This window comes from Heteronotia binoei, chromosome 16 (genome assembly GCF_032191835.1).
Source record: "Heteronotia binoei isolate CCM8104 ecotype False Entrance Well chromosome 16, APGP_CSIRO_Hbin_v1, whole genome shotgun sequence".
Taxonomy (NCBI): Eukaryota; Metazoa; Chordata; class Lepidosauria; order Squamata; family Gekkonidae; genus Heteronotia; species Heteronotia binoei.
In genome coordinates, this window is record NC_083238.1 from 59,568,367 (window position 1) to 59,591,280 (window position 22,914).

Consider the following 22,914-nt stretch of genomic DNA (forward strand, 5'->3'; position numbering starts at 1 on the left):
AGCATAGCGCTGGCCTTTTTTTATTGCAATCCACCCCTGCCCCCTTATCTAGCAACATATGACCCACATAAAAAAAGCACTATTTATGAAAATATTTTTGCCCTGCAACCTAAAGGGGATCCCAACTCTGGCCAAAGCTAACCAACAGATCATTAATAAAACCAACAATCCGCTTAAACAGGAGTCAAAGGACTGCGTGGGTAAGTAATTGCACATGCGCAGCTGGGTTTCCTACTCCATATCCCTTCAGTCACACACACAAACACATGCACAGAAACGCCAACACATCCCAAGGGGTTCTCTACATGCAAAAAAGAGGCCCTTAAATTCTCAGTCGATAGAATCAAGTAAGCAGGCTTAACTGGGGAGGGGAAGCAGCGTGGTGTAGCCCGATCTTGCCACATCACAGAAGCTAAGCAGGGTCGGGACTTGAATGGGAGACCAACAATGAAGGTTCTGTAGAGAAGTGGTGTCAAACATGCAACCCAGGGGCTGGATCAGGCCCCCAAGCAACTGGCTGCCATCTGCTTCCTTCTCCCTCTCTCTTGCTTCTTTCTGCATCACAGCTTGCTTTGCCAGGCTTGCTCAATCGCACAGGAGCTACAGAGCAACGCCTCTAGTTTCCCCATTGGTTGAGGCTCCTCCCTTGGGGAGAAAGGGGGAAAGAGGGAGAGCATACTTTGCGAGGCTCTCTCAATCACACAGAACTACTCAGCCAAGCCTCTTTTCCTCCTATTGGCTGAGGCTCCTCCCCCTCGTTGTCCCCAGAGGAAGGAGGGGAAAAGTGAGGGGTTTTTGCTTAGTTCACTCAATACCATGGGAGAGATACAAAGAAAGCACCTTTTTTTAAAAAGCACCACTATGTACTTTATAAAGTTTGTATCTCCACTTCCTGGTTTTATATTTTTATGACATATGGCCCGGCCCAACAAGGTCTCATTTGTCAGATCCGGCCCTCGTAACAAATGAGTTTGACACCCCTGCTGTAGAGGAAGGCACTGGCAAGCCACCTCTGCTTCTCAGATCTTGGAAGCTAAGCTGGGTCGCTACTTGGATGGGAGACCACCAAGGAAGGCTCTGCAGAGGAAGGCAAGGGCAAACCACCTCTGCTTCTCAGATCTCGGAAGCTAAGCAGGGTTGGTACCTGCTGATGAGAGACCACCATGGAAGGCTCTGCAGAGGAAGGCAATAGCCAACCACCTCTGCTTCTCAGATCTCAGAAGCTAAGCAGGGCTGGTACTTGGATGGGAGACCACCAAGGAAGGCTCTGCAGAGGAAGGCAAGGGCAAACCACCTCTGCTTCTCAGATCTCAGAAGCTAAGCAGGAAGTGATGGCAGCTACAAGCATAGACAGCAAGAGGGGATTGGATAAACACATGGAGCAGAGGTTCAAGAGTTGCTCTTAGCCCCAAAGTATAGATGGAACACTGTCTGGGGCAGTGATGCTCTGTGTTCTTAGTGATTGGAAAGCAACAGTGGGAGGGCTTCTGAAGTTCTGGCCCTGCTGGTGGACCTCCTGATGGTTACTTGGATGGGAGACCACCAAGGAAGGCTCTGCAGAGGAAGGCAAGGGCAAACCACCTCTGCTGCTCAGATCTCAGAAGCTAAGCAGGGCAAGTAGCTGGATGGGAGACCACCCAAGGAATAATAATAATAATAATAATAATAATAACTTTTATTTCTATCCCGCCCTCTCCGCCTAGGCGGCTCAGGGCGGCTAACAACAACTTAGACATTAACATAAATGATAAAACTTTAAATTTAACAATTAAAATTAAGCATAAAAACCAGTCAGTTAAGTTAAAATACATGATTTTCGTTAGCCTAGATATATATGAGTGTATCTGGCAGCGATTGAGCTGTTATGGCGCTGGTTCTGCCAGTTTAGGTAGTCTTATAGATGGCGGTTCTTACACCAGGCAACTCAGCAGTCAGTGTCGTTATAAGCTTGCCTAAAAAGGGCGGTCTTGCAGGCCCTGCGGAACTGGCCGAGGTCCCGCAGGGCCCGCACCTCCTCCGGAAGCTGGTTCCACAATGCCGGTGCAGCCGCTGAAAAGGCCTGTACTCTAGTATGTTGGAGTTTGACCTCTCTCGGCCCAGGGATGGTCATTTTGTTTTTACCCACTGACCTCAGTGCCCTCTGGGGTTCATATGGGGAGAGACGGTCCCTTAGGTAGGCTGGTCCTCAGCCATATAGGGCTTTAAAGGTGATAACCAACACTTTGTACTGGACTCGGTAGATAATTGGTAGCCAGTGCAGTCCGCGCAGCCCCGGCCGTATGTGCTCCCATTTCGAGAGCCCTAACAGTAGCCTGGCCGACGCGTTCTGCACCAGCTGTAGCTTCCGAGTCCGGCACAGAGGTAGCCCCAAGTAGAGGGCATTACAGTAGTCCAATCTTGAGGTGACCGTTGCATGGATCACTGTTGCGAGGTCCCGGCGCTCCAGGAAGGGGGCCAACTGCCTTGCCCGCTTCAGATGGAAGAATGCTGACTTGGCAGTGGCTGCTATCTGGGCCTCCATTGATAATGAAGGCTCCAGTAAAACACCCAAACTTTTTACCTGGCGCGCTGGTTCCAATGGTGCGCCATCGAAAGTTGGGAGAGCTATTTCCCCTCCCCGAGCGCCACGACCCACACAAAGGACCTCTGTCTTCGCTGGATTCAACTTCAATCCACTCAATCTGAGCCACGTCGCCACAGCCTGTAAAACCCGATCCAGGTTCCCCGGGGCGGAGCCAGGCCGGCCATCCATTAGCAGATAGAGCTGGGTGTCATCCGCATATTGATGGCAACCCAGCCCAAACCTCCGGACAATCTGGGCAAGGGGGCGCATATAGATGTTGAACAACATTGGGGAGAGAACTGCTCCCTGAGGCACCCCACAGTCAAGTGTGCGCCTCTGGGATCGCTCACCCCCAATGGCCACCCTTTGTCCCCGATCAGAGAGGAAGGAGGAAAGCCATTGTAGGGCCAACCCCCCAACCCCTATGTCGGCGAGGCGACGCTTTAGCAACTGGTGGTCGACTGTATCAAATGCCGCCGACAGGTCTAATAACATCAGTACCGCGGCGCCGCCCCGATCCAGATGCCGCTGGAGGACCCTGCAGAGGAAGGCAATGGCCAACCACCTCTGCTTCTGAGATCTTGGAAGCTAAGCAGGGTCAGTACTTGGAAGGAAGACCCCGCAGAGGAAGGCAATAGTGAACCATCTCTGCTTAATCACTCGTTTTGGTAGCTCCTTGCTGGTGTCACCATAAGTTGGTTGCAACTTGAAGGCATTTCTACACACACACAAGCAGATGCAATTAGCTTTCCAAAGCCAAAGACCTGGTGGTCACGTCCCATACGAATAAAGAAGATGATATGTTTAAATGTGTAGATGACTGGGGAAGGCAATGGCAAGGAAAGGAAAAGTCTCCTGTGCAAGCACCAGTCGTTTCCGACTCTGGGGTGACGTTGCTTTCATCATGTTTTCACAGCAGACTTTTTAGGGGGGGGGGGGTCTGTCATTGCCTTCCCCAGTCATCTACACTTTTCCCCCAGCAAGCTGGGTGCTCATCTGACTGACCTCAGAAGGATGGAAGGCTGAGTCAACCTTGGGCCGGCTACCTGAAAACCCAGCTTCCGCCGGAATCAAACTCAGGTCGTGAGCAGAGAGTTCAGACCACAGTACTGCTGCTTTACCACTCTGCACCACGGGGCAATGGCAAACCACCCCGTAAAAAGGTCTGCCGTGGGAACGTTGTGAAAGCAACGTCACCCCAGAGTTGAAAACAACTGGTGCTTGCCCAGGGGATGACCTTTACCTTTATGTTTAAATGTAGCTACGTTTTAGAATAAAACACTTACATATATGCACCCAAACATTTAATTATTTGCCCCTCTTCCAGTCATGGCCAGCTCAAAACCTCGCTCAATGCAAGAGGGCACGCACCTTGCCTGATGATCTCCATGCACATCAGAACGGCCTCCTCGTGTTCTCCGCGGGCAAACCGGATGTTGGCTTCCCCCATGAGGCCTCTCAGGGCCCGGGGTAGCTTACTGCGGGGCCGTTTTTCCTAGGAAAGAGAATCGTTTTAGGGCAGCGTGACTCCACGGAGAGGACTCTTAGCCAAAGAGCTCTTTGTTTCAATTCAAGCTGCAGTCCTAAGGAAACAACCTGGAACGAGCCTCACTGAATGCACTTCATTGACAAGAGGAGGGGTTGAATCCAACCCGTTTTCCTGACAGTAAAAAAGCAATGAGGACTCCCCCTTTGACCACCCAAAAAGGCCAGACGGGGGGATCATGGGAGCTGTGTGAACACAAGTCAAGTAATACACTGGAGAAGAGGACAAGACTGAGTCAAAAAGGTAGCTGGAACCAACCCCAGGTTTGCACTGGAGGTGTGCCAAACAAGCATCTAAACCCAAAGATAATTGGGGGTTTAGATGATGTTACATTGGGCCCCCTTTTGAAAGAAGCAATTTCTCTCTTAAAGGAGGAATGTCTGCAGAGCGGGTGCTGGCCCCTCCCTAGCATCGTGTGAACCTACATTAGAAATAAGTTGGGGTACCTTTTAAAAACCAACATTAGATGAATTGTTTGAGCGTTAAAAAGTTATTGCTACTTTATGCTCCACGTTACATTAATCACATCCAATAAAATACGAATTAAGTCTTTCATTAGTTAGAACGATGCTTGAACCAAAGGTATTTGTGGAACCCGTGAATTAAGTCACTTATTCCAAAAATTGTTCAAACAGCCATTCCCCCTCCCTCTTAATTAGACTCCCTTGTAGAGGACTATGTTCCTAGTCCCTAGAGCAGGTGTGGCCAACGGTGGCTCTCCAGATGTTTTTTTTGCCTACAACTCCCATCAGCCCCGGTCAGCATGGCCAATGGCTGAGGCTGATGGGAGTTGTAGGCAAAAAACATCTGGAGAGCTACCGTTGGCCGCCCCAGCTCTGGAGTATTATCAAACAAGTAAGAGAAGAGAACACAGAGCATTTCCAATTGGAAATTAACATTAGGTATTTTACCTGCCACCCATATGTATCTGTGTGTAGTTACAGGAAGAAACCAGCATTCTCTGTGAAAAGTCTATCCAGCCAATTCATAAGGGCTCAAGCAAGCCGTCTGGTGCATCATCGAGATATAGTTACCGATTTCCCACTCACCTTACTCCGCTCTCACGTTCCTCTTCTCAGCGGGGCTTCTGTCCGATTTCACACTCTCTGCCCCGGGGCTGCAACTAGTGTCACCTTTTTCACACAGCAAACGAGGTCCTCTAAAAACCAGTTTCTGTTGGCCGCACAAAAAAGGCGACGCTAGTTGCAACTCCGGGGCAGATAGTGTGAAATCGGACGGAAGCCCTCCTGAGAAGAGGAGTGTGACAGCGGCGTAAAGTGAGTGGGAAATCAGTCAGAGTCTAAATCAGATGCATGACAATCCCAGCTCTGCCTACAGATATCCGTTGTAGAACTGGAGTGTCTTCTTAAAGCTTCAAACATTAAAACTCATAACTGATTTTCAGCAGTCCCCACATAGGGCCATGGAGGCTTTTTAAATCTTTAAATACTCACCTTCATCATTTTCTTTGTTTCTCTATTAAGCACCATTTCCAGGGCAAAAACATCCCCTGCTGTAGGTTGTTCGGAGGTTTCTTCCTCCTCCTCTTCATCTTCCTCGTCTTCATTTTCTCCCATCATGGAAGCAAAAACTCGATGGACAGATTTGCTGACCCCATCCGATGTCTCTTCTGGTTGAAAGGAGAATAATACAGATTCACAGCAGTGCCTGAATAAGCAGTGTTTGCAACCAAGAACTAAGTTTGAGAGTTCCAAAAAGATGACATCGACATCTGCTCCGCAAATCAGAACCGCTGCTTCAGCCTCCAGTTTCATCCTGTGGATAATTTTCAGCTGCAATGGCACAATATCATAGGAATTCTGAAAGTGGGTCTGCCAAAAATTTCCCACCCCAACCTGGCCATGAAAACAGTGACTGGGAGCACCAGATAGCCTAACGCGGCAGAAACAAAGTCAGGGTCGACCTGGCCAGTAGGGTACCTCCAAGGAAGATCTGAGCCCTTCCAGGAAGAAGAAAACAAAATGCATAAACTGTTAAAGCGGTTCCTCAGTGGAACAGGCTTCTTCCTTGGGAGGTGGTGGGCTCCCCTTCTTTGGAGGTTTTGGAACAGAGTCTATATGGCCATTGACAGCAATGAAGATCCTGTGAATTTAGGGGGAGGAGTTTGTGAGGTTAGAATGGTTCCTCAGTGGAACAGGCTTCCTCCTTGGGAGGTGGTGGGCTCTCCTTCCTTGGAGGTTTTTAAACAGAGGCTAGATGGCCATCTGACAGCAATAAAGATCCTGTGAATTTAGGGGGAGGTGTTTGTGAGTTTAGAGCGGTTCCTCAGTGGAACAGGCTTCCTCCTTGGGAGGTGGTGGGCTCTCCTTCCTTGGAGGTTTTTAAGCAGAGGCTAAATGGCCATCTGACAGCAATAAAGATCCTGTGAATTTAGGGGGAGGTGTTTGTGAGTTTAGAGTGGTTCCTCAGTGGAACAGGCTTCCTCCTTGGGAGGTGGTGGGCTCTCCTTCCTTGGAGGTTTTTAAGCAGAGGCTAGATGGCCATCTGACAGCAATGAGGATCCTGTGAATTTAGGGGGAGGTATCTGTGAGTTTAGAGCAGTTCCTTAGCGGAACAGGCTTCCTCCTCAGGAGGTGGTGGGCTCTCCTTCCTTGGAGGTTTTTAAACAGAGGCTAAATGGCCATCGGACAGCAATAAAGATCCTGTGAAGTTAGGGGGAGGTGTTTGTGAGTTTAGAGTGGTTCCTCAGTGGAACAGGCTTCCTCCTTGGGAGGTGGTGGTCTCGCCTTCCTTGAAGGTTTTTAAACAGATGGTCATCTGACAGCAATGCTGATCCTGTGAACTTACGGGGAAGCAGGGCTTTTTTTGCAGCAGGAACTCCTTTGCATTTTAGGTCACACCCCCTGATGCAGCCAATCCTCCTGGAGCTTACAATAGGCCCTGTAAGAAGAGGCCTGCAAGCTTTTGGTGGACTGGCTACATCAGGCGTGTGTGGCCTAAAATGCAAAGAAGTCCCTGCAACAAAAAGTGCCCGGGGGGGGGGGGGGGAGTACTTGTGAATTTCTTGCACTGTGCACGGGACTGGACTAGATGAGGGTCCCTTCCAATTCTATTATTCTATGATTCTCTTTCCTTCCTAACAACAACAAAATGTTATGAAAGTTCATAGAAGGCAACCCCGCACCATGTCCACAGGGTGCAAAAGGCACTGCCTGGCATAGACGCACCATCCAGGAGCTGATGGAGAAAATAAATTCTGGTATCTACAATCTATCTCAACCCCGGGATTGTTACGCTAGCGGGACTACATGCGCCGAGCAGCAAGGAGAAAGGGGAGAAGGACAGCGGCAGTGGAAAATGCCAACAAGAGACAGCCCACGTATGGCAACCCTGTAAGGTTTTCAAGGCAAGAGATGTTCAGAGGTGGTTGGCCATTGCCTGTCTCTGCAACCCTGGACTTCCTTGATTGCTTCCCACCTAAGAACTAACCAGGGTTGACTCTGCTAAACTTCTGAAATCTGATGACAGCAGGTAAGTCTGGCTATCCAGGTCAGTGAGGAATGAGGATACCTAGAGACAAATGGGTCTCTGAAGAGGATATTGTGTTTTCCTACTGTACTGCAGTGCAAGCTCTGCTCACGACCTGAGTTTGATCCTTGCGGAAGCCGGGTTCAGGTACCCAGCTCAAGGTTGACTCAGCCTTCCATCCTTCTGAGGTTGGTAAAATGAGTCCCCAGCTTTCTGGGGATAAAGTGCAGATGACTGGGGAAGGCAATGGCAAACCACCCTGTAAAAAAGTCTGCCATGAAAACGCCCTGATGTGATGTCACTCCATGGGTCAGTAACAACTCAGTGCTTGCACAGGGGACTACCTTGACCTTTTTACTGTTTTGGGATTATTTGGCTGGGGGGGGGAGGTGAAAAAAAATCCCATGAATCTAACTATATTTGGGGATCAGTACATATTATACAGACATTCTTGAAATGAGGCAAACAACAATACATCATTTATTTTCTAGGCAAGGCGCTCAAGATCCCGTATGTTTTCTTTGAATGACCATGGCATATTTATGTTCCGTCAATTAAGCAATTAACATAACACATACCTTCCACTTCACTGTGAACCTCAGGTGCCACATTCAAACCATGCCCAGAAGTAGATGGACCATCAGGATCGTCTACGTTTTCTTCCGTGAGCACATTTCCTCCATCCTGTAAAAATCAGCAAAAGCGTAATGAAAAGATCTGTTTTAGTTTGCTATACGGTGGTAGATTCAGGTGAGTAGTCAAGTTGGACTGAAGAAATAGAACTAAGTTTGAGTCCAGGGGCACTTTTAAGACCAATCAGATATAAGCTTCTGGGTGCAAGTACACTTATTCAGACTCAAAATCAAACTGGGTTGGTTTTAAAGGACTCAAACTTTGTTCCGTAGCACTGTAGGTTTTGGGAAATGAGGAATGTTTTAGCCAGGGTTGCCAGGGGAGGGGACGGTGGCTCAGTGGCTTCATATATGTTCAACCTCCAGGCAGTGGCTGGAGATCTCCTGAAATTACAACTGACAGGCAACAGAGATCAGTTCCCCTGGAGAAAATGGCTGCTTTGAAGGGTGGACTTTATGACATTTTACCATGCTGACACCCCTCCCCAGTAGGGTTGCCAGCCTCCAAGTGGAACCTGGAGATCTCCCACTTTTACAACTGATCTCTAGCTGGTAGAGATCAGCTCCCCTGGAGAAAATGGTTATTTTGATGAATACATTCTGTGGCATTGTCCCATGCGGAGGCCCCTCCCCTCTCCAAACCCTGCCCTATCCCGGATCCACCCCCAAAGTCTCCAGGTATTTTCCAACCCAGACCTGGCAACCCTACACTCCTCTGGATCTATGACTACAGAAAGAGATGGGCCTGCAATAAGCACGGAATTTGCTCCTCCACACGTACGTGCAAGAAGTCCTGCTGAGTTCTTTCTTGCAAACAAACCTGCCAAGGAACAGTGATAGGGTTCCCTGGACTGCCAGGTCCAATTTAAGAAACATCTGGGGACTTTGGGAGTGGAGCCAGGAGCTTTTGGGGGTGGAGTCAGGAGCAAGGGTGTGACAAGCATAATTGAACTCCAAAGGGAGTTCTGGACATCACATTGAAAGGGACCATGGTGCACACCTTTTCAATGCCTTCCCTACATAAGGAAATAATGAAGAACAGGAGCACCTTCTTTAGGGGCTCATAGAATTTTGCCCCCCTGGTCCAATCCTTTGGAAACTTGGAGGGTGTTTTGAGGAGAGGCACTGGATGCTATACTGAAAATCTGGTGCATCGACCTCAAAACATCCCCCCCAGATAACTGCAGATCAATTCACCATTATACCCTATGGGAATCAGTCTCCATAGGGAATACTGGAGTGCCCAACAGACATTTCCGTCCCCTAGGGTTGCCAAGTCCAATTCAAAAAATATCTGAGGACTTGGAGGTGGAGCCAGGAGACTTTGGGGGTGGAGCCAGGAGCAAGGTTGAGACAAGCATTACTAAACTCCAAAGGGAGTTCTGGCCATCACAGTTAAAGGGACTGCACACCTTTGAAATGCCTTCCTTCCATAGGAAATAATGGATAGGGGCACCTTCTTTGGGGGCTCATAGAATTGGACCCCTTAGTCCAATCCTTTGGAAACTTGGAGGGTGTTTTGAGGAGAGGCACTGGATGCTATACTGAAAATCTGGTGCCTCTACCTCAAAAAAACACCCCATCCCCTGATAACTGCAGCTCAATTCTCCATTATTCCCTATGGGAATCAGTCTTCCTAGGGAATAATGGCGTTCCCAGCAGACATTTCCCTCCCCCCCTTGCTTTCTGATGACCCTAAAGCGGGGGGAGAGCTCCAAACTGGGGGATCCCCTGCCCCCACCTGGGGATTGGCAACCCTACTTGACCTTTCGAAGCAGCCATTTTCTCCAGGGAAACTGATCTCTGTCACCCGGTGATCAAATGTAACCCCAGGAGATCTCCAGCCACCATCTGGAGATCGGCTACCTTATGCCTACCATGCTGAATTTTTAAGCACCGGGGCAAAGCATTGCTTTTTACCCAAGCTTTTAATTAGAAGGAGCCTTCTGTTTAGCCAGATTTGAGACTGGAATCCGGCAATTCTATTGTGGACCAACAGGGCAGGCGGCCCTCTGAAACTATCTTAATAGGGCTTGTCTAAGCAAACAATCCTGGGTCAGGTACAGTTGCCAAATCCAATTCAAGAAATATCTGGGGACTTTGGGGGTGGAGCCAGGAGACTTTAGGGGTGGAGCCAGGAGAGTTTGGGGGTGGAGCCAGGAGGAAGGTTGGGACAAGCACGATTGAATGCCAAAGGGCGTTCTGGCCATCACATTGAAAGGGACCGCACACCTTTTAAATGCCTTCCCTCCATTGGAAATTATGGAGAGGGGCACCTTCTTTTTGGGCCCATAGAATTGCACTCCTTGGTCCAATCCTTCGGAAACTTGGAGGGTCTCTTGGGGAGAGGCACTGGATGCTGTGCTGATATTTTGGCACCTCTAACTCAAAAAAATGCCCCCTAGAGCGCCAGATCCCCATGGATCAATTTTCCATTATCCCCTATGGGAATCAGTCTCCATAGGGAATAATGTAGTGCCCAGCAGACATTTCCCTCCCCCTCCCTGCTTTCTGATGACCCTGAAGTGGGGGGAGGGCCTCCAAACCAGGGGATCCCCTGCCCCCACCTGGGGATTGGCAACCCTGCCTCCAACGCCCCCCCAGGAGCCGGTCTCGGGCGGACGGGCAGGCCTCACCTTCTTCTCGCGGCTTTTGCGCTCCTCTCGGCGCCTCTCGAACTCCTCGAAGGAGATTTTCCCCTCGAGATACTCGATGAGCTCGGGGCTAAACCCGGACATTTTGCGCTCCTTTCTCCCAAGGCTCACTCGAGGGGGTTGGTGTGAGGCGAGGGGGGAAATCGTGGGGGACACATTTCGCCCCCGGACCGGCTGTCCGGCACTTAAAGGGGTCCGCCTGAACGGGCGCCGACCTTCTGCGCATGCGTCCTACTGGCTGAGTCTCCTAAGGGTAGCTTGGGCGATGCAGAAAGTGGAATAATAAGCTTGTTTGGAGTTAGAGGAAGGGAAAGAAACATGCACTATTCATACGAGGTTGAGCAAACTGCTTCCATGGAATGGACCACATTTTAATTTAATTCTAAACTGGCAGGTTTATTTAGTTCTAAATTTCATTCTGGGATCCAAGATCACTGCAGATGGTGACTGTGGCCGTGAAATTAAAAGACGTTTGCTCCTTGGGAAGACAGCTGTGGCAAACCTGGGCAGTATAACAAAAAGTAGACATCAGACTGCCAACAAACGTCCGTATAGTCAAGGCGATGGTATTCCCAGTAGTCATGTATGGCTGTGGGAGCTGGACCATAAGGAAGGCCGACCTCAGAAGAATAGATGCTTTTGAGTTGTAGTGCTGGAGAAGAACCTTGAGAGTCCCTTGGACTGCAAGAAGATCCAATCAGTCAGTCCTAAGGGAAATCAACCCAGATTGTTCCCTGGAAGGTCAGATGCTGAAGCTCAAATCCTTCGGCCACCCAATGAGAAGGGAGCACTCCCTGGAGAAGACCCTGGTGCTGGGAAAGACAGAAAGCAAAAGAAGAAGGGGACGGCAAAAGAGGAGATGGCTGGACAGCGTTACTGATGGAACCAACATGAATTTGAACAGACTTCGAAGGATGGTGGAAGACAGGAGGGCTTGGTGTGACTTTGTCCATGGGGTCGCAAAGAGTTGGACTCGACTGTGCGACTGAACAACAACAAAACTGGCAGGCGTCCTAATGTTGCCAGCCTCCAGGTGGGGCCGGGAGATCTCCTCCTTCAATTACAATGGATCTCCAGACCAAAGTTTGAGTCCAGTGGCGTCTTTAAGACCAACAAAGTTTAATTCTGGGCGTAAGCTTCCGCGTGCTTTCGCACTTATTCAGATACTGATCTCCAAATGATAAGAGAGTAGTTTAGGTCTGTGTTGGAAAATATCTGGAGACTTTGGAGGTGGATCCAGGAGAGGGCGGGGTTTGGAGAGGGGCCGGGTCTCAGCAGGGTACAATGCCATGGAGTCTACCCTTCCAAGCAGCCATTTTCTTCAGGGGAGTTGATCTCTGCCAGCTGGAGACCAGTTGTAAAAGCGGGAGATCCCCAGGCCCCACCTGGAGGCTGGCACCCTAAAGGTGATGACTGCTCTGGAAGATGGACTGTATGATACTATGCCTTGCTGGGGTCTCCCCCAACCCCCAAACATTGTCTTTCCCAGGTTGCATCCCCAGGAGGGGAGATGTAGCCAGAGCATTCATGAGCCCCTTGTAAGATGAAGGTGGGGTGATGCAGTCAAAATAACCATTTCTAGACAGCCGCAAAACTCATTCTCATCAAGATGTGGCCACAGTTGTTTTATTTCAATTATACTTTCCCTATTGTTCTCTATTGCTATTGTTGTAAGCCACTTTGACTTCCTCTAGGGGGGGAAGGAGGGTTGCCAGGTTCCAGGTGGGGCCTTGAGGTCTCTCAGAATGACAAGTTGACAACTATCTCCAGTTATCAGAGATCAGAAGTCTAGTGTCCAGATCATGTGAAGTGATGGTATTGCTTCACTCTGCTCTGGTAAGACCTCACCTGGAGAATGGTGTTCAGTTTTGGGCACATTTTAAGAAGGATATAGACAACGGGTCCAGAGGGTCCAGAGGAGGAACGGATCCACAGGAGGACGATGAAGATGGTGAGGGGTCTGGAAACCAAGTCCTATGAAGAAAGGTTGAAGGATCTGGACATGTTTAGCCTGGAGAGGTGGCTGAGAGGTGACAGGATCACCATCTTCAAGGACTTGAAGGGCTGTCATCTAGAGGATGGTGTGGAATTGTTTTCTGTGGCCCCAGAAGGTAGGACCAGAACTAACGGGTTGAAATTAAATCAAAAGAGTTTCTGGCTCAACATTAGGAAGAACTTCCTGACCATTAGAGCGGTTCCTCAGTAGAACAGGCTTCCTCAGGAGGTGGTGGGCTCTCCTTCCTTGGAGGTTTTTCGACAGAGGCTAGATGGCCATCTGACAGCAATGAAGATCCTGTGAATTTAGGGGGAGGTGTTTGTGAGTTTAGAGTGGTTCCTCAGTGGAACAGGCTTCCTCCTTGGGAGGTGGTGGGCTCTCCTTCCTTGGAGGTTTTTAAACAGAGGCTAGATGGCCATCTGACAGCAATGAAGAGCCTGTGAATTTAGGGAGAGGGGGTTGTGAGTTTAGAGTGGTTCCTCAGTGGAAGAGGCTTCCTCCTTGGGAGGTGGTGGGCTCTCTTTCCTTGGAGGTTTTTAAACAGAGACTAGATGGCCATCTGACAGCAGTGAAGACCCTGAGAATTTGGGGGGGAGGTGTTTGTGAGTTTCCTGCATTGTGCAGTGGGTTGGACTAGATGACCCTGGAGGTCCCTTCCAACCCTTTGATTCTAGATCCTGTGGAGAAAATGGATGCTTTGGAGGATGGACTCTATGGCAGTGTACTCCACTGAGGTCCCTGTCCTCCCCAACTTCTGGTGCCCCCCCTGCACTGATAACATCACCAAGTCACATGGGGGGTGCCCAATTTTTCACCCCCAGAAGGCCGGCACCCTAGACAACCACCTAGATTGCCTAGTGGCAGGGCCAGCCCTGGTACTGAAATGGGACATACTTTATTAATTTAATAATAAGTCAGCTCATTAAAATGTGTACATAAGACATCATCTCGTTTGCTGTGGAAACTTCATACAATGTATTTGGTGCCAGTGGATTTAAAGTCGCTGGAAAACAGCAAGCTACTTAAACATCGTTGCATTAGGCTACCTCTGAACAGAATTTACCAACAGCACATTTTCATCATTCATGTTCTTTGACATCCAAATTGATTTTTTAAAGTATCAGAATTAGCAGGAGGACCAATAATTGAGGTTAATTCTGAAACATATACTTCATAATTTCCTGAAGTGTAATAAAATTGTACTTCTTTATTGGTTTACAGAGAGATCCCAAGAATGAAGCTTGAATTTCTCATTTGTGTACATTTGAACAAAGAATATGTGTGGGGAAATAAGCAGACATGGGTCTCAGTTTTCTATACGCAGTTTTTGTCTTCAGAGATGGAGTGGTCCCAAGCCAGATAATAATTGCTTAGAAATACAATGGTAACTGCTCCACATCAGTTTTCAAATAATCTTGACATCCTTAAGAAGCTTCCTGTAAAAAAAAAAGGGGAGGGGGGAGAAGCGCAAATATTTAGCTAGAATAAAGGTGGCCAAAGGTTCATAGGTGGCCAAAGTTGCTTAACATAAGAGCCATACAGAACAAACACCAGATGTTTGAGAGCTGCAAGACATGAACGTCAGGTGTTTGAGAGCCACAGGAAGGAAGGAAGGCAAACAGGAGGAAGGGAGAGGTGGAAAGAAAGCAACTTTAGATGTGTTCTCCAAACCATCAGAGAAGTGATTTGAAGAGACAAGCCACAGAATCACTCCACTCTCCAAGATATAAGGACAGATGGATTCCTATTCGAGCTGTATCACAAAAGCTCCTTCCTTGCCACAAATTTTGTTAGCTTTTAAGGTGTTCCTGCACTCTGGCTCTTTTCTACTGCTACAGATAGACTAACACGGCTACCCATCTTGATCTACCTCCACTTTTTTGTGAGAGCCAGTTTGGTGTAGTGGTTAAATGTACAGACTCTTATCTGGGAGAATGGGTTTGACTCCCCACTCCTCCACTTGCACCTGCTGGAATGGACACTGCAGAGCCTCAAAAACTAAGAGGAATTTCACACATCCCGAGAGCTGTTCTTGAAAGGGCAGCTCCTGTCAGAGCTCTCTCAGCTCCACCTACCTCACAGGGTGTCTGTTGTGGGGGAGGAAGATATAGGAGATTGTGAGCTACTCTGAGTCTCTGATTCAGAGAAGGGCGGAGTATAAATCTACAGTCTTCTTCTGTTTAACTTTGGGAAATTATTTTGATTTATCGCACGGATCAATTGACCTATTACCTCCATTTGGCAGATGTTACAAATGTGGGATTCAGTCACTCCTGATGAGGGGGAAAAGCTTTCTTTCATTTACCTTCACATTTTCTTTTTTAGACTCTGTGATAATTTGTAAAAGCATTTTGGTCTTCTTCATACTCGGCAGACATGGAAGAGAACGGATCTAAGTAGAAATGAATTGGCCTTGGTTGCTCGCTGCTCTTGGACAAAGTGTCTGGAAACTTTTTGAGATCGAGTCCTTTCCCAGAAAAATAGGTTTTGAGGGTTCTGAAAAACTTAAAGAAAATCACATGTTGCAGAAAAGAACATAAGGACATGAGAGAAGCCATGTAGGATCAGGCCAATGTCCCAACCAGTCCAACACTATGTCACACGGTGGCCAAAACCCAGGAGACATCAGGAGGTCCACCAGTGGGGCCAGGACGCTAGAAGCCCTCCCACTGTGCCCTCCCCTAGGCACCCAGAATACAGAGCATCACTGCCCCAGACAGAGAGTTCCAACAATACGCTGTGGCGAATAGCGTTTCCAACAAATATCACACCTCTCCCTGAATTTGTATTTCCTGAGTGCAGAGTGCTTTACAGGCAATTATTTCACTTTACATTAATTGCTTTCTACTGCAGAGCCTCAAAAACTAAGAGGAATTTCACACATCCCGAGCGCTGCAGAAGAACATGGTGCTGTGTTTCCCCACAGAAAAACATTGCACATGGACATCACGTGTGTGCGTGCATCTTTAAATATCTAGGAACATACTGGGCAAGCTTATGGTTCTGTAAGGGTTTAAAAACGTGTGTACACACTTGCGTTTTTTCTCTTTTGAAATGCCTATCTCAAAATGCCGTTAGAAATCAACTGATCCCAGTTATTTGGAACAGGACATGCATATCACCACCTGATTAAAGGAGGAACATAAGAGCCAGTTTGGTGTAGTGGTTAAGTGTGCAGACTCTTATCTGGGAGAACCAGGTTTGATTCCCCACTCCTCCACATGCAGCTGCTAGCATGGCCTTGGGTCAGCCATAGCTCTCTTATCTGGGAGAACCGGGTTTGATTCCCCACTCCTCCACTTGCACCTGCTGGAATGGCCTTGGGTCAGCCATAGCTCTCTTATCTGGGGGAACCGGATTTGATTCCCCACTCCTCCACTTGCACCTGCTGGAATGGCCTTGGGTCAGCCAGAGCTCTGGCAGAGGTTATCTTTGAAAGGGCAGCTGCTGTAAGAGCTCTCTCAGCCCCACCTACCTCACAGGATGTCTGTTGTGTGTGTGGTGGGGGGAAGGTAAAGGAGATTGTGAGCCACTCTGAGTCTCCAAGATTCAGAGTACAGGGTGGGATATAAATCCAATATCATCATCATCATTAGAGAAGCCATGCTGGATCAGGCCAATGGCCCATCCAGTCCAACACTCTGTGTCACACGGTGGCCAAAACCCAGGCGCCATCAGGAGGTTCATCAGTGGGGCCGGGACACTAGAAGCCCTCCCACTGTTGCCCCCCCACAAGCACCAAGAATACAGAGCATCACTGCCCCAAACAGAGTTCAATCAATACACTGTGGCTAACAGCCACTGATGGACCTCTGCTCCATGTTTATCCAATCCTCTCTTGAATCTCCTGCTGATGTAAAAGCGTGTTCAGGTGGTTACGAACTTTTGCCGGATGGCTGGGCTCACATACACAAACAGCACATCGCTCCAAAGTGGGGGTGGCCAAACTTGCTTAACATAAGAGCCACATAGCATAAATGTCAGATGTTTGAGAACTTGAATGTAGGAAGGAAGGAGAAAAAGAAGAAGACTGCAGATTTATACCCTGCTCTTCTCTCTGAATCAGTCTCAGAGCGGCTTACAATCTCCTATATCTTTTCCCCCCACAAAAGACACCCTGTGAGGTGGGTGGGGCTGAGAGGGCTCTCACAGCAGCTGCCCTTTCAAGGACAACTCCTATGAAAGCTATGGCTGACCCAAGGCCATTCCAGCAGCTGCAAGTGGAGGAGTGGGGAATCAAACCTGGTTCTCCCAGATAAGGGTCTGCACACTTCACCACCACGCCAAACTGGAAGGAAGGAACATGAGGGAGAGGGGAAGGAGAGGTGCAAAGAAAACAACTTTAAATGCATTCTCCAAGCTGCTAGCTGGCTTGGTGAAGTGGTTTAAAGAGACAAATGCCTTCTCCAGGTCAGCTGACAGGGCAGTGAGGGCTTCAAGAGCCACACAATGTGTGTGAAAGAGCCACCGTTTGCCCACCCCTTCTCCAAAGCTTTCCTTACCAGATCCCTGTTTCTGGGATTATCCAAAGGTTTCCACGTCTCCTCTGGCTGCAGGGGAGCTGCCTGCCCCACCTCTCTCAAAATCAGCCCAGCGCACTGAATCAGGATCATCAACTTCCACATGCTGGAAAAGAGCAGCGGGCTGGACAAAAACGACAACACAGTCCTGAGAGGGAGTTTCAGGGAGAGAGCCACGTCATTCTGAAGTGACCTGTTAGCAACCAGTCCGTGAACTGTATAATTATTTAATTACATATCACAACGTAATAATAATAATAATAATAATAATAATACATTGGATTTATATCCTGCCCTCCACTCCAAATTTCAGCGTCTCAAAGCGGCTCACAATCTCCTTTTCTTTCCTCCCCCACAACAGACACCCTGTAAGGTAGGCGGGGCCGAGAGAGCTCTCCCAGAAGATGCCCTTTCAAGGACAACTCCTACGAGAGCTATGGCTGACCCAAGGCTATTCCAGCAGGTGCAAGTGGAGGAGTGCGGAATAAAACCCGGTTCTCCCAGATAAGAGTCCGCACACTTAACCACTACACTAAACTGGCTCTTTCAAGGACAACTCCTACGAGAGCTATGGCTGACCCAAGGCCATTCCAGCAGCAGCAAGCAGAGGAGTGGGGAATCAAACCCGGTTCTCCCAGATAAGAGTCCACACACTTAACCACCACACCAAGCTAATAGAAATAAAGTGCACAATTGTATCATCCTGAAACCAGCACCACCCCTATCTGTGGAAAAATTGTCTTCCACAAAACCGGTCCCTGGTGCTAAAAAGATCGAGGGCCACTGCCTTAGACCCCTATAAGAGATCCAGAGAGTAAGCCTTCCAGCATCCAAGCTCTCTTCATCTGACACATCAGAGTAGAAGCCACGTTCTATCTGTGTTTGACAAAGGAAGCTTTGATTCTCAAAAGCTTACACCCTGAAACACTTTTTGGTCTCTGAGGTGTGATTGGATTCGAATCTAATTGCCGAAGAAGGGAGATTTGCCTCCCTTCGTCTGACGACAGGAGTTTTAACTTTGGAAAGCGTCTTCTCTGGAAATCGTGATGGTCTTTACGCTGCAGCTGGACTAGTTTTTCTATCCTCAAGCTGTCTTCTTGAGGGATCAAACTAAAGTCAAGGCACCCCTGAAGAGCTCTTTTAAAACTAAATCACAGAATGCTTGCAGTGCCATCCTAATCCTTCTAAACCCATCAACATCAATGGATTTAGAAGGGTGTTTGTTAAGGGCTCCACTTTCGCTCTGTCCAAAAAGCAGACCACATTCTTTTGTGGCAAGATGCAGTTGTAATGTGCAAATAAGACCACCCTCACACTCCTGTGTCGTCTGTCCAGAACTGCCTTTCACAATGACACACACACACACAAAACCAAAAATTGTGTGACATGCTCTTGAAAGAAACAAGAAATGGAAAATTGCATTGCACAAATATAATTGCAGAATATATATATATAAAACTTACCAGTAAATCTGGTTCTTTCTTCTCCTCGGTTAGCTGCTTTGTAATTTACAACGAAACAGACCCCCTCCATTTATATCATCAAAGAGCTCCCAACCAGAAATTGCCAATGACGTGAATGGAGGGGGGTTTCAAAAGACAGTAATAACTCCACTTCTGTCCATGGCAACCTTTTAGCGTCCTCTATGGTGCTCTTGTGGGCTAGAGGACTGGGAAATGGGAAGAGGTGTTGCTCATTTCATAATGAGAGGTTGGAAGAGCACTCAAATACCGGGGAGAATCCAGGCAAATCTGATGGCAGCTACATCACTCTGATTTCAATAGGAGACAGAAGTGTCTGCTGAAAATCTGGTCTGCGTGGTAATCTCACCACCCAGGACTGGCATTCCAGAGATGATTTCTCTACCAGCAGCCATAAGATAGAACATAAGAAGAGCAGTCCTGTTGGATCGGCCCAATGGTCCATCTAGTTCAGCATCCTATCTCACCCAGTGTCCAACTCACCCAGTTCCGCCGGATGGGCACCAACAGGTCATAGAAACCGAGGCTTTCCCCTGATAAGAACACCAGAAGAGTTCTGCTGGGTCAGACCGATGAAGGTCCATCTGGTCCAGAAACTTGTCTTGCATTTTGGCCAGTTAGTTCTTCTGGACAGCCAACAACAGACCATAGAACAGGTAATAGAAACAGGTAATAGAAACCGAGGCTTTCCCCTGATAAGAACACCAGAAGAGTTCTGCTGGGTCAGACCAATGAAGGTCCATCTGGTCCAGCAACTTGTCTTGCATTTTGGCCAGTTAGTTCTTCTGGACAGCCAACAACAGACCATAGAACAGGTCATAGAAACAGGTAATAGAAACCGAGGCTTTCCCCTGATAAGAACACCAGAAGAGTTCTGCTGGGTCAGACCAATGAAGGTCCATCTGGTCCAGCAACTTGTCTTGCATTTTGGCCAGTTAGTTCTTCTGGACAGCCAACAACAGACCATAGAAGCTGAGGCCTTCATCAGAACATCAGAGGAGCTGTGCTGGATCAGACCAGTGGTCCATCTAGTCCAGCATCCTGTCTCACACAGTGGCCAATCAGTTCCTCTGGAGGGCCAACAACAGGGCATAGAGGCTGAGGCTTTCATAAGAACATCAGAAGAGCCCTGCTGGATCAGACCAGTGATCCATCTAGTTCAGTATCCTGTCTCACACAGCAGCCAACCAGTTCCTCTGGAGGGCCAACAACAAACCATAGAAGTCGAGGCCTTCATAAGAACATCAGAGGAACCCTGCTGGATCAGACCAGTGGTCCATTCAGTCCAGCATCCTGTCTCACAGAGTGGCCAACCAGTTCTTCTGGACAGCCAACAGCATAATGTGTTTGGGAGTAAGAGGGCACTGTCTCTCCAAGAGACCTGCAGAGACCTGTGTCCTCCATAGAAGGCCATGTGAATGTGTGAGAAAACAAAGAGAGAGAGAGGAGAGGGGGTCAGGGGGCACTAAGTGTATCGGCTCCCCCTCCAATATCCAGGCATGCTAACTCCAACAGGATCCTGTGAATTTAGGGGGAGGTATTTGTGAGTTTCCTGCATTGTGCGGGGGGTTGGACTAGATGACCCTGGAGGCTAGAGGCTAGATGGCCATCTGACAGCAATGAGGATCCTATGAATTTAAGGGGGAGGTGTTTGTGTGGCCACCCTGAGTCAGTTGTGACTCAATGGCACGTCATCTTCAAGCAGACGTACGCCCTTCTAAGTCCACTTAAAAAGGGTGGAACTCTGTTTAGAATGCCAACAAAAGGAAGCCATCCTAAACCGGGCTAGTCCAAAATAATGCTATTCAATGGAACTTACTCCCAGGAAAGTGGCCTTATAGACTTGTCTAAATCACTCAAGAACCTGTTGGTGAAGAATAGCGAGGCTGTCTCCGGCTTTAAAATCACATTGATCGGCATTAATTCGCGTTTCTCTCCGAGCAAGAAATGAGACGGGAGCCATGTGCAATCTGAAACTCGCATTCCTTGTATTGTTCCAGGCTACAGTGAGATACCTTGGGAGATCTTTGGTTCTACGCGAGTAATACATTCTTAATCTATAAAGTTTACTTCACAGAACTGTGAACTGGATACGACTTCTGCTGCAGGGCTGCTATTCATGAAACCGGACATTCGTACTCTCTCCCCACATATATTTTGCTGTCACATCACAGGTGACCAGTGTTCCCTTTACCCTGAGTTAGTGTGAGCTAGATTAGTTTTTTAGCCTGCAGCTCACACATTTTTGTCTTAGCTCAGGAACTGGATGGTGTGGAATTGTTTTCTGTGGCCCCAGAAGGCAGGAGTTGAAATTAAATTAATGGGTTGAAATTAAATCAAAAGAGTTTACGGCTCAACATTAGGAAGGACTTCCTGACCATTAGAGCGGTTCCTCAGTGGAACAGGCTTCCTCCTTGGGAGGTGGTGGGCTCTCCTTCTTGGAGGTTTTTCAACAGAGGCTAGATGGCCATCTGACAGCAATGAGGATCCTGTGAATTATTTAGGGGGAGGGGTTTGTTAGTTTAGAGTGGTTCCTCAGTGGAAGAGGCTCCCTCCTCGGGAGGTGGTGGGCTCTCCTTCCTTGGAGGTTTTGAAACAGAGGCTGGATGGCCATCTGACAGTAATGGAGATCTTGTGAATTTAGGGGGAGGTGTTTGTGAGTTTTCTGCATTGTGCAGGGGGTTGGACTAGATGACCCTGGAAAACCCTTCCAACTCTATGATTCTATATATTTTGCTATCAAGTCACAGGTGACCAGTGTTTCCTCTAAGGTTAGTGTGAGCTAGCTTAGTTTTTTAGACTCCAGCTCACACATTTTTGTCTTAGCTCAGGAAAAATGGCTCCAGAGCAAACTGAGAGCCAGTTTGGTGTAGTGGTTAAGTGGGCGGACTCTTATCTGGGAGAACCGGGTTTGATTCCCCACTCTTCCACTTGCACCTGCTGGAATGGCCTTGGGTCAGCTGTAGCTCTCACAGGAGTTGTCCTTGGAAGAGCAGCTGCTGTGAGAGCCCTCTCAGCCCCACCCACCTCACAGGGTGTCTGTTGTGGGGGAGGAAGATAAAGGAGATTGTGAGCCGCTCTGAGTGGAGGGTGGAATATAAATCCAATGTCGTCGTCTTGTTCTTTATGCAGCAGCTCACAACTTTAATGCCAGTAGCTCATGAAATAGAATTTTTGCTCACAGGACTCCAGCTTAGAGGAAGCATCGCAGCTGACCCTGGAGGGTTTTCAAAGGGAGAAGATGCTCAGAGGGGGTTTGCCATGGCCTGCTTCACAGCCATGAAGGCGGCGGTAGTCCCCCATCCAGAGGGTAGCCCAGGGCAGACGCTGCTGAGCTTCTGAGATCTGAGATCGAGCTAACCTGAGCCGTCACAATCTGATGGGGGTGGGGGATGGGGTAATTCCATGTATTTTGAGCGCGTGTTCTTACAAGAAAGTGTGTATAAATGGCATAACTGGGAAGAGCACTGGCACAACTGTGATGCCCTGATTTCACCGCATCAAAACTGGAAATTTGTGATCACTTTGGATATTGTATTGTTCAATTGCTGTTTTACGTCGTTTTCAACCTATTATATTGTATTAATCATATGAAGCTTCCTTCTACTGAATCAGACCCTCCTGGGTCCATAAAAGTCAGTATTGTCTACTCAGACTTGCAGCGGCTCTGCAGAGTCTCAAGCTGAGGTTTTTTATACCTATTACCTGGACCCTTTTTAGTTGGAGATACTGGGGATTGAACCTGGGACCTTCTGCTTACCAAGCAGATGCTCTACCACTGAGCCACCATCCCTCCCTAAAGTCAGTATTGTTTACACAGACTGGCAGCGACTCTCCAGGGTCTCAAGCTGAGGTTTTTCACGCCTACTTGCGGGGACCCTTTTTAGTTGGAGATACTGGGGATTGAACCTGGGACCTTCTGCTTACCAGATGTTTTACCACTGAGCCACCATCCCTCCCCATGAACATATGAAGCAACCTTCTACTGAATCAGACCCTGGGTCCATCAAAATCAGCATTGTCTACTCAGACT

At 48.3% G+C, this 22,914-nt stretch overlaps 1 protein-coding gene across 1 annotated transcript in view; it reads right to left on the reverse strand.

The window, feature by feature from the left end:
- GTF3C3 (general transcription factor IIIC subunit 3) overlaps positions 1-11,040 on the reverse strand; it is a 37,519-nt gene extending 26,479 nt beyond the window's left edge. The window contains exons 1-4 of the mRNA XM_060257238.1: positions 10,867-11,040; positions 8,177-8,282; positions 5,564-5,739; positions 3,935-4,058 (exon numbers count right to left, since the gene is read on the reverse strand). Coding sequence (XP_060113221.1) covers positions 3,935-4,058; positions 5,564-5,739; positions 8,177-8,282; positions 10,867-10,968 — 508 coding nt within the window. The 5' untranslated portion in view covers positions 10,969-11,040. The remainder of the gene's footprint in view (positions 1-3,934; positions 4,059-5,563; positions 5,740-8,176; positions 8,283-10,866) is intronic.
- Between the last annotated feature and the right edge of the window lie 11,874 nt (positions 11,041-22,914).